Here is an 18,281-nt window from a genome sequence, read left to right on the forward strand (position 1 = left end):
TTTGGATGTGGGTTACTCTTGTTTGTTCCAAAAATTTTTAGTTGAATCATAAATCATTTATTTGTTCACTTTCGGAGTTTTTTTTTTTTATGTAGTTACTTAAAGCTATACATTTCACTTATAGAACTGCCTTCGGTGTCTTCCAGAGGTTTTTTTGTGTTGTTTTCATTTTCATTTAGTTCATTTTTTTATTTCTTGATTTATTTTTTGGCTCATTCATTATTTAGTAGTGAGTTTTAATCTCCATTAGTATGTTTGTTTACTTGAGTTCTGTTTACAGTCGATTTTAAATTTCATTGTATTGTAGTCAGATAGATACAAGGTGTGATTTCCATCTTTTTTATTTTTTTAATCATTTGTTTTGTATTCCATGGTGTAGTATATTTTAGAGCTAGTGTATTTAGAGCAGCTACTGCGTGCTGAGTAGAGTGTTTTTTGTTTGTTTTGTTTTGTGATTTTTTTTGTTTTTCTTTGCTGTTTGGATGGAATATTCTGTAGATATCTGCTAAATTCATTTAGTGTATGCTGTCAATTAAGTCTAGTGTTTCTCTATTTGTTTTTTGTCTAGATGACCTACCTGCCTATTGGAAAAAGTGGGATATTGAAATCATCTAATATTAACTGATTGATTTTAATCTGTGCCTTTACATCCAGCAGTACTTGTTTTATGGAATTAGGTACCCCAGAATTTGGTGCATATATATTTAGGATAGTAATGTTTTTGTTAACTGTTCCCTTGATTAGATTGAATGAAGTATCCCCTCTTTATCTCTTCTGATTAGGTTTAGTTTGAAGTTTTATTTTATCAGATATTAGGATCCTGACACCTGCTTGCTTTCTGATTCCATTTGATTGAAGTACTTTTGTCCATTCTTTTACTCTACGGAGATTCCTATCTTTAAAGCTAAGATGTGTTTCTTGTAGGTAGGTGGATTTTGTTTCTTGATTCTTTCCTTAGTTTGGAGCTGCTTTCTTCTATGATTTTTTTTGAGGATTCTTCTCCTTCACCTATTCCTATAGTCAAAGATTTGGTTTTGTCATGGTGTCTCATATTTCACATATGTTCCTCTCCTGAGTTTTTAATTTTTTCATATTCCTTGCTCTTATGATCTATATCCCACTTTTATTTTTAAGTCCTGGTACTCTATCTTCTGCTTGATTCGTTTTACTTCTAACACTTTCCTTTGAGTTTTCTAGTTGAGTTGCAGGCATTCTTTTATTCCACTTCAGTGTGTCTATCTCCTTATTGAATTCCATTCTCATGTCTTAGATTGTTTCAGTCACTAGCTCCTTGAATTATATTGTGTAGGGAGGGATCTTACTAGGCACCTGCAGCGCTGACCATGCATACCTGGGGTGTGGGTAAAGATGTAGGAGAGGCAGCTCTCTTGGGTTCTGGTTGGTTCTGGGAGATCAGCAGAGACAGTCTGAGCACCTTGGGTCATTGGTTCCTCATGTAAGTGATTTCTCCCTAATAAAATAACATAAGACATCCCTATTCCGTGTATGGTAATCTTCCTCTTATAATATTATGATGCTGTTTGTGATTGTTCTTTTAAATTGTGGGTCATGGATTTCATCTCAGAAATTCTTGTTGACAAATATTTCTGCAGGAATGCTAGGTTTTAGAGAGAAGTTACTGGTTTGATTTTTATATTGTTGCTGTTTTTAGAATAAAATCTGTACATGTGAACTTTTATTTAGATTTTAGTCCTGTGCAGAAGAGAGAATGTGAAGCAGGTTGAGCCTAGAGGTTGGGAATGTCTTGAACAGAATGAAGTCAGGTGGACAAAGGGGATTTGGCTAGTGTAGTAGGATGTGCTTCCTAGTCTAAGATTAGAATATAGGAGTAGATCTGGCTGTGTAGAAATGTTGGATGTGGCGTGGTAGGGCCTATGAGTTAGAAAATGTAGGGAGGGTCCAGGCAGAAACCTAGAGATGATTTGTAGCGAAGGTAAGAGAAGCCAAACTAAATGAATATGGGAACTGGTCTAGATCTGGCTAGTTGTGAAGTAAGTGTGAGTGGCGAGGTCAGGGAGACCAGCCCTGTGGAAGGTCTCAAAATTCTACCTTTTTTTCTTTCTTTCTTTTTGTTTGTTTTTGTTTTTCGAAACAGGATTTCTCTGTATTGTTTCAAAATTCTACATTTTAACATTATAAATTTCATCTATTTTCTGAGAACCTTATGTTTATATATAAACTTGCATATGTTATGTGGTTGTCTCTATTCCTTACTTTTCTGTAAAATATCTGAGACTATCCAGTCTATTTCCATCCACTAGAGCAGTGGTTCTTAACCTTCTTGATGGTGTGACTCTTTAATACAGTTCCTCATGTTGTGATAACTCCCAGTCCTAAATTATTTTCATTGCTACTCTATAACTAAAATCTTGTTACTGAAATTGTGATGTAAATATCTGATATGCAGGATATCTGATATACGGCCCCTGTGAAAGGGTTGTTCAGACTCCAAAAGGACCTCAGTCCACAGGTTGAGAACTACTGCACTAGAATAAAAGTTCCTCCCGAGAACCAATTTCATATTCATTGCTATATCCCTTGGGCTTAGAGCAGCTCCTAAAAATGAGAGCACTTTGTTTTATTAGAATAAATCTACATAGTAAATTTAAAACTTGCAATTCCTACTTACTTGTATTTAGAAGTTTTGTTATTGAAAGAAAAATTTTATGGATATAATATTAATATAATTTTGTTATGAATGGTTGGTCTTAAGATTAAGAATACTGTCTCTTAATAATAGGTAAAATAACCATAGAAGAATACAAGCAGAATAAGTATTAAAATGCAGATTTTGGGGTATTGTTCAACATTTTGTTAAATGTATTTATGATAGAAATAAATATTTTTATCTAAATTTACCATTATATACTCACTAGACTGTATAATATTCATAGAATAATAATAGTGCTTACATTTTAATGAATATTTAGGCATTTACTATTCATCACTAAAAACGGTTTCTCTTGTTGAACTGTCAGATATTTCTAATCTGACCATTTTTGGCCTCTGTAAAGGTATCATTTAAGGTCCAGGTAGAGTAGCACATGACTGAAGGTGCAACACTGGAGAAATTGAGGTTGAAACATCAAGAATTCAAGGACAAGCTGGGCTACACCATGTCTCAAAAAATAAAAAGACATAAGTTGTACTGAATTAGGTTGATAATCTTTTTCAGACTTTTTTCAACAGTAAATTATTTGTGCTTTGAAAACACATTGAAATTTTTATTCATGTGAGTTTGTATTGTTTCTCCCAGGCTGTTTAGCAGACATGACCCACAAGCAGAGGAAGCATTAGCAAAGAGGAGAGGAAGGAACAGTCCAAATGGGAACCTCATTAGGATGCTTGTTCTTTTCTTCCTTGAAAGTGAGGTAAGAAAGGTTTTATTTTACTCTTCTTTCCTTCTCTCATTTGATCATTGTAAACAATTGGGGTTCACTTCAATCATGAAAGCAAGTGTTTTTCTTGTGAGGCTACCTTTTGAATTCTTCATACTTTGCTTTTTGTGAGAAATTCTGACTATACATATAGAGGTGTATCAACACCGAATATAGATTAGTATGTTTAAAGTTTTACACTGTTTCAGAATACCAGTTATACATACTTTTTTAAGTTTTTTTAATGTTGAATTTTTCTCTATAACTTCTAACCTATTTTGTTAAACAGTTTTAAGGGCTTGGAGGTTCAGTTTTGTGGTTGAAATTTGCCTAGTACCCACAAGGCCCTGTGTTAAATTTCCTGCATCAAGAACAAAAGTTGTGAACATTGTCAAACTGTTCAAACTATTAGTTCTAACTAGTTTGAAGATCACATCATTTATTTTCTTTGTATAGTCAGTTATCACTTATGTATTTTATACTTAGCATTCACTGCATATCTGTTTTTGAAGACAGAGTTTCATTTGTTCACTATAGTGTCCTTTGATAGTTTAATCAGCATTTCCTACTACTGGCATGATACTGATTAAAGAATAAACTAATCATAAGGAAACCCTGACTGAATAAACTGTTAAGTTTAGAAATGAATGAAATTAGAATTGCAAAAGAAGTTAAGAAAATTGAAAGTCAAGGCAGACATGGTGGCATAAACTTTTAATCCAGATTAAATGTGTTCAGTAGATCATAGGTTTAAGGCCTGACTAGGCTGCCGTTTGAATTCAAGGCCAGCCTGTACAACTTTGACCCTACAAAGAGAGCTGGGGATGCATTCAGCTCAGTGAGAAGACTCTTGCCTCATATGTGACAGGCTTTGTTCAATACCACAAAAAGAGGAGGCAGGGGCTAAAAATTAAGACTCAAATTATTTGGAAAGTAGAAAATATCAGAGAAGACAAACCTAAAAGATCTATGAATATTCGAATTTGACAGCACTGTAACTATTCTGTAAAAATGAAAAAGAGAAAAATAGAAACCGTACATAAAGACTAAAATGAAAAAATAAAAGGCAGAAAATAGGATGAAGGACATTAGAACAAAAAGTTGCTGTGTGAGGATTTTTCTGTCCCACCTGCCATCTCCCAAATAACCACACAGAGGCTTCTTATTAATTTTGAAAGCTTAGTTAATGGGGCTTGTTTCTAGGTCTTATAACTTAAATTAGCCCTATCTTTTAATCTATGTTCTTTTTTTTTTTTTTTTTTTTTTTTTTTTTTGGTTTTTTCGAGACAGGGTTTCTCTGTGGCTTTGGAGGCTGTCCTGGAACTAGCTCTTGTAGACCAGGCTGGTCTCGAACTCACAGAGATCCACCTGCCTCTGCCTCCCAAGTGCTGGGATTAAAGGCGTGCGCCACCAACGCCCGGCTTAATCTATGTTCTTATATGTGACTGTTACCTTTACTTTTTTAAAACCGATGCTGCTTCTTCTACATTCCTGGTATCTCCTGATGACTTCCATCTTCTTCCCAGCATTCTCTCTGCCCCTGAAATCCTGCCTAACTATTGGCCATTCAGCTTTTTGTCAAACCAGTCAGAGTGACACATATTCACAGTATACAAAAAGATTATCACTGTTGTCACTGTTTCTTCAACTAAGATTAAATAAAGAGCCAGGCAGTGGTAATGCATGCCTTTAATCCTAGCACTTGGGTCAGTAGCAGGTAGATCTCTGTGCCTTCGAGGTCAGCCTGGTCTACAGAGTGAGTTCCAGGACAGGCAGGACTATACAAACAAACCCTGTCGGGCGTGGAAGGGGGAGTAAAACAAAATCAGCAGGGGAGTTGTAATTCAGAAATGTTAAGAATAATGTCTTAAGTGTGCCTAAGAATCACTGGGGCATCTTACTAATAAAATGCCAGTTCTGAACCTCTAGAGTAGGACCATACATTATGCAAGTTCCAGCACAGCCAGGGCTGTCACAAACAGAAACCCTGTCTCTAAACACCACCCCCCAGAAAAAAAAAAAAAGAATTGAAATATTTCATCAACTCCTTCATCAAAACTTTCCAGCTAAATTAAGTTAAGTTGAAAGAGACATTAACACTTTCCAGAAGGATGAGAACTGTGAAAGCAATAAAATATAAATGAGAAAAGAGTGGCACAACCCTTTAGCACTAAGTAACTTACATCCTCGTGAACAACCTAGAAATTCCTTTATTAACTAAGACTTGGCTCAAAGAATTCTGAGATATACACTAAGGATCAAAGCAGCAGAGTGAATACATAACTTACATAGCAATTAAATGACTGCCACTGAACGGTGGAGCCTGTTGATCACTTTAGAACTATTAGTCCAGGGCATTTAGCAATAAGTGTGTATCACTGACAGAAATCCTGATTACAGATTCTCTTTCTGTTTTGAAACTAAACTTCCTGAAATGAACTGACAAACAGTATCTGAACTTGAAAAGAAACATAAAGACAGTATATTGATGAAAATATATAATTCATATCCCCAAGGTACAAGAAGAAAATTTTATGAAAGAAGAAGAGAGCTTAAACTGCAATTCAAACATTAAAGATGCAAAAATTCAAGTCTGAGAGATAACCTGAAGAGTCAGCAAGCACTAATTTACGGTTTTACTACAGTATCTAACAGGAGCTCTGTAGAGAATGGGACACTGGAATTATCAAAGGATACATTTTCTAACTATGAACTGTGTATTGCAAATCATTGAGAATATTTTCTAGAATAAAATTTGAATACAGTAAAAGAAAAACAGGAACATAGGAATCTTTGTTAACTAAGTCCAAAGTTTTGTAGTGAAACTTAAAAAGTATGACTGATACTTAATGCAATTTTTTAAATTCTGAAACTGTAGTATAATGTTCTAATTTAATAAAGAAGTAAAATGTGCTGCAAGCCTGATAATAGAAAAATACATCAAAAGATAAAATTAAATGAAAAATACAATTGTGAGACCTATTTAGAAGGAATCATGGTGAGAAGGAACCCATTATACCATCACCCTGGCTAGGCTCTATGACTGCCATTGCCTCTCTGCACTTGCCTCTGGTGCATATTAAATCCAGAATCATGACTGATTTCAAGTACTTCACAACCAATTAAAAAGAGAGAAATCATTTAATTAAAAGCCAAATTCAGTTGAGTGTAGGGGCACATGCCTTTAATCTCAGCACTTGGGAGGCAGAGGCAGACAAATCTCTAGAGTTCAAGGCTAGCCTGGTCTATCTAGTGAGTTTCCAGACAGCCAGAGATACAGAGTGAGATCCTATCTCAAGCTCCCCTCACACCCCTTCAAGAAAGAAAGGAGAAAAGAAGCTGTGAAGAAAGTGATTGCCACTCTGTCAGGACGATGTTAGCTTCTCTCTCCAGATACAGTGTATCTAGACAGCCTGGAGCAAAGAGGCTTGGGTACCTCTATTTAACAAACTATATCAAGAGTCATCCAGACATAACTGTCATGGCTGTCAACAAATTTGTGAAGATCCAAGTCCTGTGATTTGAGCCTTGACATCCAGATGGACAAGATTACAAAATATCTCTGTGGTATTTGATGAAAAAACATAATTCATATCCCTAAGGTACAAGAAGTGCTTGAAAGACAAAGATTCCTATGTTCAGAAAATGACAGCAGTCTGTGTGTCGAAACTGCTTTTGATGGGCAGATGGAAAATCAGGGATTTCTGTATTCGCTATGGGATCTCATAGCAGATTCAAATCTGAGAAGCATGTCAGATCAGTAAGTCTTAGGCAATCAGCAACTTAGTGCTCTAAAGCAGAGTATCTATAAGCTTCTCACTTCCTTGAATGAATGCACTAAATGGAGCCAGATTTTCATACTAGACAGGCTATCAAATTACAACCCTAAAGATAACCTGGAAAATTGTTATCTGTGAGGAAGTAACTCCTGGACAACCATGCCAACTCAGCAATAGTACTTTGAGCAGTAGACACCCTTAAGAAATTTCTGGGCCGGGCGTTGGTGGCGCACGCCTTTAATCCCAGCACTCGGGAGGTAGAGGCAGGCGGATCTCTGTGAGTTCGAGGCCAGGCTGGACCGATAGCCTCCGAAACAGTACAGAGAAACCCTGTCTCGTAAAACCAAAAAAAAAAAAGAAAGAAAGAAATTTCTAGAATTGTCACCCAAAGACTCCAACTACTATAATATGCTACTGAAGAAGTATTCCTTCCCCTTGACACTGATGTCTGGAGAGCCAGACTATTGTCTTGAAGAATAACAACTTAATTTTCCAAAATGCCTGAATGTTGAAGGAAAAAATAAATAGTTTTTGTTTGTTTGTTTTTGGGAAGTTCAAGGATCCTATCTATGTTAAAATAGAGAAGTTGAACGTCATGATTCTTCTTACATCTCAGTCAAACATTGCTCAGGTTCTGGCAGAGCTGAAGGAATATACAACTGAGGTAGATGTTGATTCTTTTCCAAAGATGTGGAGTACATTGGACAGTATGGCACCAAAATAAAACAATTAGCAGAGGACCTGTGTAAGCACATTGCTTGATGTAATTCAGACCAAAGTAAATTAAGTTGCCCAAGAGGCATTTATCATTAGGAATGTATTCTGAAAGTACCCTGATTATGAAAGTATCATTGCCATTCTCTGTGAGAACTTAGACTCTGTGGATAAGCCCAATTCTTAAGTAGGCATAGACTGTAGGAGATTGTACTGAACAATCAGTAATGCATATTGAATTACTAGAGAGCTACCTGTTGGTAGCCAGTAAATCTAGAAAGATGTTCCACACTTTAAGGGATACTACTACTGATAAGCGAACAAGTTACAAGCATATATAACAAATAGCAATTAAGTTGGAAATGTAGCTTAGTAGGAATCATACATATTATTCACAGCACCCTGGGTTCAGTCCCCAGCATTAAAATAATATTTACCCTTTGTATGTGCTTTTCTACGTGGATTTATTTTTTTAGACTTCTCTCAGTGAGTTTAATTTAAGAACTCAAAATGAGTTGTGATCTATAGTCTAAAAAACATAAAATTCTAAGTGTTGGCTAGCTGGATATCATTAGCTTCAAAAGTTGAAGATCTTTCATACAAAGGTAGGAAAGTATTAATATTATCATTATTATTATTAGCATGTGGACCAATGCCAGCATCATTACATGTCCACCTGAAGAGCTTCTTTTAAAGAGTGTATTCTTTAAGGTTAATGACTAGCTATGAAAGAAAATTTGATTTGAAGTGTAGATGATGAGCTTACGTATTTTATTTATTGTGATAATTTAGTTTTCAAAGAAAAAGAGATTCATGACAATAGAAAATAGTGAGATGAGAGGTGCATTGAGGCAAACACAAATGAGAATAGGAAAAAGGAAAGTGAGAGTAATTTAAAAATTTTTACCTTAACTAAGATGACAAGATATACCAATATTTCAAATGGAATTCTGGGAGAAAAAATAATTTCCTTTTTAAATAGAGAAGCAGAGACCTGGGAGGATAGTAAAGTACCTTCCATTTGAGCATGAGAAGTGGAAAACTCTTGCACGCTCAGGATCCAGTTAGCCTGGCCTGTGCAATAGGGAAAAGAGGCCATGTCTAGCAAGGCGGGTGATGTGAGGTCTGGGGTGCACCCCAGTCCTATGATCTCTACAGGTGTGCCATATACATACATACATACATGTGGGGTTTTTATTGTTTTGAATGGTTCTTAGAACTGTTGAGACCAAATTATTAGTGGTTCGTTTATTAAATGTTCTTTGGTCACATTCAATTTAATTTTAGTTACATGAACATGCAGCCTACTTGGTGGACAGTTTGTGGGAGAGCTCTCAAGAACTGTTGAAAGACTGGGAATGTATGACAGAGTTGCTATTAGAAGAACCTGTTCAAGGAGAGGAAGGTATAGTATTTTGACAAGTCTATTTTCACTTTGTTTTGTTTCCATTGATAAGTACATCTTCTGTGTAAACTTTCCCTGTGTCTTTTTAAATGTAACAACTTAATTCCTACAGTAGTAAGAATTTCTCATAACATAACTAATATGATGCACAAGGTGTTTCCAAAGTCCATGTGTTGCATAATACGCATAATACTCAAGTCTTCTATTTGCTGACTTCAGAAACAAAATATGCTTAATTTTTCAAGACTGAATCTTTTTTGTTGTATTTTTCTGTGAGAATAGTTTTTTTGTTTCAAAGTCCTTTTCCAGGCTCACAGAAAAATACAACAAAAAAGATCCTGTCTTCCTTTGTTTGTTTGTTTATTTGTTTGTTTTCCTCTCTGTTCAGAGGCTTGAGCTCAAGATGTTATCCTTTGACACATTATTCCCATTTTTTGACAAATTTCTCTTTCAGAAATTTATCACACATAAATATATATGTTTTGGTGATGGCTTTAGTTCAGCATTGTCATGGTATCAAACGCATAGAAACATTTGACTAGATTATAAGCCCATGAACTAAATTGTACTTTATAAATTATTTAATAAGTTAAAATATCTGTATATGAGCTGTGTATGATGGCACACAACTTTAATCCCAGCACTCAGGAAGCAGATCTCTGAGTTCAAGGCCAGCCTGGTCTACAGAGCAAGTTCCAGGACAGCTAGGGCTATTTACACAGAGAAGCCCTGTCTCAAAAAAAAAAAAAAAATGTGCATTGACCAAAAATGCATTAAAATGTCTTGTTAACTTTTTAAGTATATGACAGAATTTTTATTGAAAAACGAATTTTTTTAAGATTTGAAATTATGTAAGAGAAAATACAGTAAAATTCTAGAATTTCCTTACTCAAAAGAAAAGAGATATAAGAAAAGAGAAGAGGGCTTACTTTACTTTATATGCTTTGTTTGTTTATTGGTTTTCTTTGGTTAATGATCGACACTTATTGCTAAAATGGGGGCGGTGGTCAAAATTAGAGTCCACCTTGATTCTCCCTAGTAAGTAATTCATGTTTTCAGTTTTTAATAAATCATTGTGTTAATTTCAGGATATGATTATGAAACCATTCATACTTACATGTTTTGTTTATTTCAGCAATGTCTGACCGTCAAGAGAGTGCTCTTATAGAGCTGATGGTTTGTACAATTCGCCAAGCAGCTGAGGCACATCCTCCAGTGGGAAGAGGTACCGGCAAGAGAGTAAGTTTCCAGCCAGTAAAAAGTCTACAGCTGTAATTAACAGCTGTACAGCTACTGTAATTAACCGTCTAGACTATTTTGACACTTTACTGGTGTTTGTATCCCTAAACATAGAGTTTTTTACAAATGACACATGCATGCTGTGTCTTATCTGCTTGACCCAAGTTCTAGAAATATCTATCCCTTTAGTGTCTATGCCTGCTTTAATAGTATAATTAAAAGTGCAGAATGGGGGTAGGGCTGCTGGAGAGATGACTCAGTGATCACTGGCCACTCTTCCAGAAAACCCAAGTTTGATTCCTAACATCCACTGCTCACAACTGTCTGTAACTCTAGTCCCCAGGCATCTGATGCCTTTTGGCCTTCAAGGACACCAGGCATGTGTATGCTACACTGACATACTTGCAGGCAAAACAGCCATGCACATAAAATATTAGCATTTATTTATTTATTTATTCCATGTTTTGATGAAGGAACTCTATATTATGCAGCTCTGGGTATCCTGAAACTCACTGTGTAGACTTGGTCTACCCCAAGTTGCAGAGATCTTCCTGCCTCTGCCTCCCTTTAATCCCTGTAAAGGCATGCACCACCATGCCTGGCCAATATTTTTGTTATAAGTACATAATGGCTCTTGAGGCAAGCTGCATCATTTGTAACCTCTTCTACTTAGCAGCTGTGTAATCTTTGGATAGATGAAGATTTGTGTATCTGTAGTCTCTTTATCAGTAGTAAGTGGCTAATAATACACTTAGCAAGTATTTAATAAGTTTTGTTGTATACTCCAATTTAGAAACTTTGTTCTCTTATACAGAAAACATGAGCAAATTCTTTTGCAATAACAAGTGTAAAACTAAAAATTGTGTCAAAAATAGCCACCTGATACCATTGGTGGGTATGGAGAACTATCATTGTAATCCTATTCTTCACTCTGGATATTAAAAGGGGGCTCGGAGTCCAGCCAGGACAATATTTATGAGGCCCTTCCTTAACTTTTAAAAAAAAGGAAAAAGTTATAGGTAAAGCAGCAAGCATTTTTTGGTGGCATCCCACCCCATGTTTACAACATATAGCCAATAGCTCCCCCTCCTTTCAATCTTTGTTGGCAAGATGTTTAATTTTACCAGAGTGGTGCTGACTCCAAAAACAAGCAAACTTTTTGTTAGAATGGATTCAATATAGACAAATGGTAAAAGTTATCACTTTGTTAACTCAAGTGGCACACTTAATAGAAATATACAGGGAAAACATGATTTTTATAAATGGAGATAGTAATCCAAGAAACAAACAACAATAAATGTTCCTACTATATATATATATATATATATATATATATATATATATATTCTTCCATATAGTCACTAGTAGTATGTTCTCCATTGACCTACTGATTCACTTCCTCCAACTAGACCCCACTTTCTAAAGTTTTTAGAACCTTTTTAGAGACATTTATAGAGAAAACATTGAACATGAACATTAGTAAATTCATCTTGAATAACTGAAGTAAATTTTTGGAAAAAAAAGAGCAAACAGTTCCCTAGAAATATGTAGAATAATCAAATGAAATAATTCATGTAATAAAAGTTCCAAAGAGGAAAAGTATTTAAATTTCTTGGTGGTTGTTTGTGACCTGAATCTCAGTTTGTATTCCTGGCTGACCTTGAACTCAAAGAGACCTACCTGCCTCTTCTGCCAAGTGCTGGAAATAAAGGCATGCACCACCATACCCAATATGTTAGAAAAATATTTAGGAGAATAATTGCCAGAAACCTCCCAACATTTATTTAAAAAGCAACAATAAAATTGATTGACAAATTTAAATAGAAGTGTAACAAAACCCAAGCCTAGTAAACACAAAAGGTCTGCATCTAGATGCAGTGAGGCACTGTAGAAAGCATTGAAGACTTACATAAAGAGGACAACAATAGTAGAATTTCTGTTTGACTCCCAATCAGAACAGTAGGTGAGAACAACACAAATGCCAAACAATATTGTAAGCCCAGTAAAATTAAAATGTATTGGTTTCTAGGTAACAAAAGAGCTCTTACAAACTTTTTTTTAGCAGTCATTGTCATTGGTAGTAAATGGACAATAGCAGAATTAGAATATTACTATTTCATCACCCAAATAAAATTGAGTCTAGGCAACAATTATCAATAGCCTATAATTGCCTGAAATATTGATGGGGAATTTTATAGTAATTACTTGAACCCACTAATTAAACTTTACACCACTGAAATAAAACTGCTTCTGAAATATTCGTGAGCCTAGTTGTGGGCAAAGGAAAGTTTTAATGTAAACAAGATAACTAATTTTCAAGAAAACATGAGCACCCATGTCAGTCAGCTCAAAAAACCATCTGTACTCTTGCTCCAGGAGACCTCTTCTGGCCTCAGGTGGGCGTGTGTATGTGTGTGTGATATAGAGATAAATAGATTAAAATATAGAAAAGTATAAACACATACACATAGTCAAATAGAAATTTTAAAAACAAAACATGGGAATAGAGAAATATGTTGAGACACTAGGGTGTCAATTAGCCAAATTTAAAATATAGAAGTGGATTATTTGGGCTTAAAGAAAGAATGTGTGAACATACCAGACAAATGTAACTATTTGGATTCTTATTTTAATAATCTGTAAAAGAATAATATTTAAAATTTTTAATTTATTTTTTTTCATTCCAGTTCCTCCTCCCTCCTCTCTCCCCACTCCCCCACCTCATCCCTAAAAAAGAACAAATTATAAGGAGAGTATGGACTGCATGTGAAATGATACTGAAGTATAATTGCTTACTATGTTGGAAATAGTAACTTCTTACCTTTAAGTCCTTATCTGTTCGAAGGCATATACTTATCAAGAATGAAATTGTATATGATTTGTTTTAAAATTCTACAGAGAAAATATTTGGTATTGACATAACGAGCATGACAGAATGCTGGTTAGCACTCAGCTTTTTAATGATTTTGAAATTTTCTGTTATAAAAGTCTTCAAAAGAATACATTGCTCCAACTTTGACAAATAATCGGGGCTAATTTCTCATCCTTTCACAGATGTTGCCTCTTTTTTGTACCTCCTTTCTTTCAGAATAAACTGGCCCAGATATAAAAGCTATTCCAAAATTTAGACTTAATACTATAAGCTTTCATTATTTCAAAATGTGTGTGGGTCTGGAATTTCATTAATGGTTTAGTTGTTATTTAGGCGTTTTCCACATTTTTATCATCAGGCTTGTCTGGAATGCTCTAAGTCATACCCACATATATGAATCATATTTCACATACATGAATACATATTTCACATGTGGCTGGCAGGTGTGGACTAATGCTTGGTAGGATATCTTACAGCTTCTCATGCCTACTCCATAGAGATGTTTGAGTGTTCTTATGACATGGCTGCTGACCTTTCTCAGAACAAGTCATTGAACAGTACGATGAATACTGCTGTATTTTTAATGCCCTAGTCTTCAAAAAGTCATGAAATAATATGGGGATATAGTTAGATTCAGTAACATCATATTAATCACACAAGTTAGCTTTACTCAATATGGGAAAAAGACCTGCCAAGGGTGTAAATACCGGGGAATTGAGACCACAATGGAATTATATTGAACTCTAGGTTCCAGTCTACTATTTTTGGTTGTGAGCCTAACCTTTAATGGCTGAGCCATGTCTCCAGCCCTCCAGTCAATTATTATACAATAATCAATCATTTATTTCTCTCTTGGGCCATTGTTTCTCTTTTTGTTTGTTTTGTTTTTTAGTTTGTGTTTGTTTGTTTTGTCTTTTTACTTTTTCCAGGCAGGGTTTCTCTGTGGCTTTGGAGCCTGTCCTGGAACTAACTGTTGTAGACCAGGCTGATCTCAAAGTCACAGAAATCCGTCTGCCTCTGCCTTCCGAGTGCTGGGGTTAAAGGTATGTGCCACCACCACCCAGCAAGCCATGGTTTCTTAATAGCGACTGGTAAGGATCAGAATCTTGACACTAATCTTTGATTATGAGTATTGGGTTATGATGTCTTCTAGGCTTGTATACTGAACAGAGATGATATACATATTTATGTAAATATAGCCATACATTTCTCTGACTCAAATTTATCCTAGCACTTAATTTATATTCCTCTTAAATTTCTTAGTTATGTCCTCTACCAATTAATTCTTCATCATTTTATATTAGCATTTTCAATTTTTAAATTGCCAAATGACACTTTTTTATCATTTCCATTTATTTCTAGGTGCTAACAGCCAAAGAAAGGAAAACTCAAATTGATGATAGAAACAAACTAACTGAACATTTTATAATTACACTTCCTATGTTACTATCAAAGGTATAATGCTATTTTCAGTTTTGTGGTAATATGCCCCTGAGTTAGCTTTGTTGCACTATTATTGTAGTTACTTTTTTTTTTTTTCTGCTACCTCTAGTATTCTGCAGATGCAGAGAAAGTTGCAAACTTGCTACAAATTCCACAGTATTTTGATCTAGAAATCTATAGCACGGGTAGGATGGAAAAGGTAAGACATTCTTAAATTCTGCTAGTAAAGTTGTTTTAGTAACTGGGTTTTATATTTTCAACTAATCATAAATTATTTGACAGATTTTTAATCATTATTAATCTAAATATCACAGGTTTTCTTTTTTCTTTTTCCTTTTCAGCACCTGGATGCTTTATTAAAACAGATTAAATTTGTTGTAGAGAAACATGTAGAATCAGATGTTCTAGAAGCCTGCAGTAAAACTTACAGCATTTTATGCAGTGAAGAGTATACCATCCAGAATAGAGTTGATATCGCTCGGAGCCAGCTGATTGATGAATTTGTAGATCGATTTAATCATTCTGTGGAAGATCTGTTACAAGAGGTTTGTTATAAAGTTGATGGTGCATATACTGAGTATGTGAGTCAGTCCTTTTAAAAATGTCTACCCTTTTCAGAATTTAGCATTACTATGGAAACTACACATCCTATAGAAATTAATCTTTTTAAAGTTTACTTTTTCTTTTGTATTAGTCTTTTTATTTTAGAAATAAAAAATTTATAAAAATTTTTTCACATGTTACTCCCTGCTCCCTTTCCCTCCCCTCCTCCCCCGTCACTCCAACCTACCCACCCGTCCTCCTCTCAGCTCCCCCATGTGTCCAGACTGAGAGAGCATCCCTCCATGTGGAATGGGCTACCAAAGTCCTTTTGTATGCCAGGGATAAATACTGATCTACTATCTGAGATCCCATAGATTGCTGAGGCCTCCTCACTGACACCGAGATTCAGGGGGTCTGGATCAGTCCCATGCTGGCTTCTCAGTCACTAGTCTGGGGTCCATGAGCTCCCCCTTATTCAGGTCAATTGCCACTGTGGGTTTCATCAGCCAGGTCTTGAAACCTTTGCTCATCACTCCTATTTGCAACTGGGTTCCAGGAGTTCAGTTCAGTGTTTATCTGTGGGTGTCTGCCTCTGCTTCCATCAACCACTGGATGAAGGCTCTAGGATGGCATATAAGTTAGTCATGATTTTCATTATCAGGGGAGGGCATTTAAGGTAGCGTCTCCACTATTGCTTAGTTTGCCAGTTGGTGTTATCCTTGTAGATCTCTGGAAATCTCACTAGTGCCAGATCTCTCCTCAATCCTCTGATGGCTCGCTCTATAATGGTATCTCTCATCCTTCTCTTTTTGTGCTACATTTTTTTCCTCTTTTAAGAACAGTCCAAGATTTGGCTTTTCTTCATTTTATTTGCTATTATTGGGATCCAATTTACTTTCTTTTTTTTTGTTTTTTAGACAGGGTTTCCGTGTGTAGCTTTGTAGACCCACTGAACTTGAACTCACAGAGATCTACCTGCCTCTGCCTCCCAAGTGCTGGAATTACAGGCATGTGCCACCACCACCCAGCTACTAATTTATATTTTTAAAAATTACTTATTTATTATAATGTGCTAATAAATAGAATATACAAATTAAGTTAGATATGCTTGCTCAAGGAACCAGCACTCTTAGCAAATGTAAATTATCTCATTTTTGGGGGGGCTTCCTATACCATGCCCTTACTGTCTTATTTATAAAGCATGCTGAAATTCCTGTGGTTTATGCTTTGATCCTCCTAAGAATCTATATAACTGGGTTTTTTTTAATTTTGGTAATATTTTTTCAAACATGACATGATTTTTCACTATAATTTTCTAACATAGCTGGTCATCAGTAAAATCTTAAATAATCTTTAAACGTTTTTCAGGATAAGGCTAGCTCAAATAGTAACTAATGTGTGCATTCCTGAGGAATACCTGGTCTTCAGTACTGAAGGACAACGTGCATTAAGATAGAGCTTTAAGGCCGGTCATTGGTGGCGTACGCCTTTAATCCCAGCACTTGGGAGGCACAGGCAGTCTGATCTCTGTGAATTCAAGACCAGTCTGGGCTGCAAGACCTAGTTCCAGGACAGCCTCCAAAGCCACAGGAGAAACCCTGTCTCAAAAAAAAAAAAAAAAAAAGTTTTAATACTCTATCACAAACAATTTTCAATTCAAAAGAGTTTAGCATAATGTATTATAAAAACTTGTTTGTTTATATTCATCTGTAGTGAATACATTACTTTATATAATGAATTTTAGGCAGTTAAGGATAAGTATCTTTAATATGAATTTGAGTTACTACCAAATGCGGTCACTTTACTTTTTATCCATAGGGTGAAGAAGCTGATGATGATGATATCTACAATGTTCTTTCGACCTTAAAGCGTTTAACTTCTTTCCACAAGTATGTCATTTTTGTTATTAATATAAATTTAGCAAGTAACATACTAACCAATGAATAGACTAAATGTAATATTTGACTTCTTATAAGTGATACATTTTTAAATATATAATGTAACAAATTGTACTCATCAAGATTGTCTCTGAATTTTGTTAGTTTTAATTATTGTTTCATGTGAAATTTATTAATTTACTGAAAACTAATCATGTAAGTACCAAGCATACTATAAACATTTTAATCAATCCATATTATTTAGCAAAATAGATAAGCGTATAAAATAAGCTAGAGTTGTGTAAGTAACTTTTCATTGATGTTATTTAACAACCTTGCTAAGTAAAAAGATTGATGGGAAGGTTGTATACACTGACTCAAAGTTGCAAATTTTCAGTTAGATGTAAGGGACATTTTTTTCAGTAATAGAAACAAAAATTAAGATTCCTTTATTTCCTTTATCTGTTCCACAGTCTTTATGATAAGTATATACAACACATTACTTAATTGCCAAACTATATGTAAATCAGTGAGAAAAGGTTTTTGAGGAAGTCATGCAAGTAATTTCTGTGGACTTCTACATGATAACTGTTTTTACTGTGTAGACAGAGAACAATTGGATTTGAATAAGAAATGTGCTTTCAAACCATACTCTACCTATCCCTCACTGTAATGAGATTTATCTTTTCCACAAACAAAGGGAAACAGAATTGTGTTGTCAAAAGAAAGTTTTTTTGTAGTTCTTAATAAGATATTCACATTTTAAAAGCAGTTCCTAAAATCTAGGCTTTTGGTTGAGTGTGGTAGTGCCTGCCATTACTCCCACCTGCTTTTGAGGGAAAAGGATGACCTCAGCTCAAGAGATGGAGACCACCTTGTGCAACAAAGCAATATAGTGAGATCCTGTCTCTTTGGATGAGGGGAGGGAGCAAAGGAAAAAATAAAGAACAAGAGAGAAATCTAATCCATTTTTACATACAAGTAAACTTTTTTTGTGTAGAACTAAACTCT

The 18,281-nt window shown here is 35.1% G+C and overlaps 1 protein-coding gene across 2 annotated transcripts in view; it reads left to right on the top strand.

Annotated features, from left to right (window-relative positions):
- The window catches only part of Stag1 (stromal antigen 1), a 272,956-nt gene that overhangs the window by 196,289 nt on the left and 58,386 nt on the right, over window positions 1–18,281 (top strand). The window contains exons 14-20 of one of the 2 annotated variants that reach the window (XM_040740365.1): window positions 3,278–3,392; window positions 9,179–9,296; window positions 10,432–10,535; window positions 14,770–14,862; window positions 14,960–15,049; window positions 15,192–15,431; window positions 17,212–17,282. In XM_040740365.1, the coding sequence (XP_040596299.1) occupies window positions 3,278–3,392; window positions 9,179–9,296; window positions 10,432–10,535; window positions 14,770–14,862; window positions 14,960–15,049; window positions 15,192–15,431; window positions 17,212–17,282 (831 nt within the window). The remainder of the gene's footprint in view (window positions 1–3,277; window positions 3,393–9,178; window positions 9,297–10,431; window positions 10,536–14,769; window positions 14,863–14,959; window positions 15,050–15,191; window positions 15,432–17,211; window positions 17,283–18,281) is intronic. The other variant, XM_005072015.4, reaches the window with a different exon arrangement.

Source organism: Mesocricetus auratus, unplaced genomic scaffold, assembly GCF_017639785.1.
Source record: "Mesocricetus auratus isolate SY011 unplaced genomic scaffold, BCM_Maur_2.0 Super-Scaffold_100691, whole genome shotgun sequence".
NCBI lineage: Eukaryota > Metazoa > Chordata > Mammalia > Rodentia > Cricetidae > Mesocricetus > Mesocricetus auratus.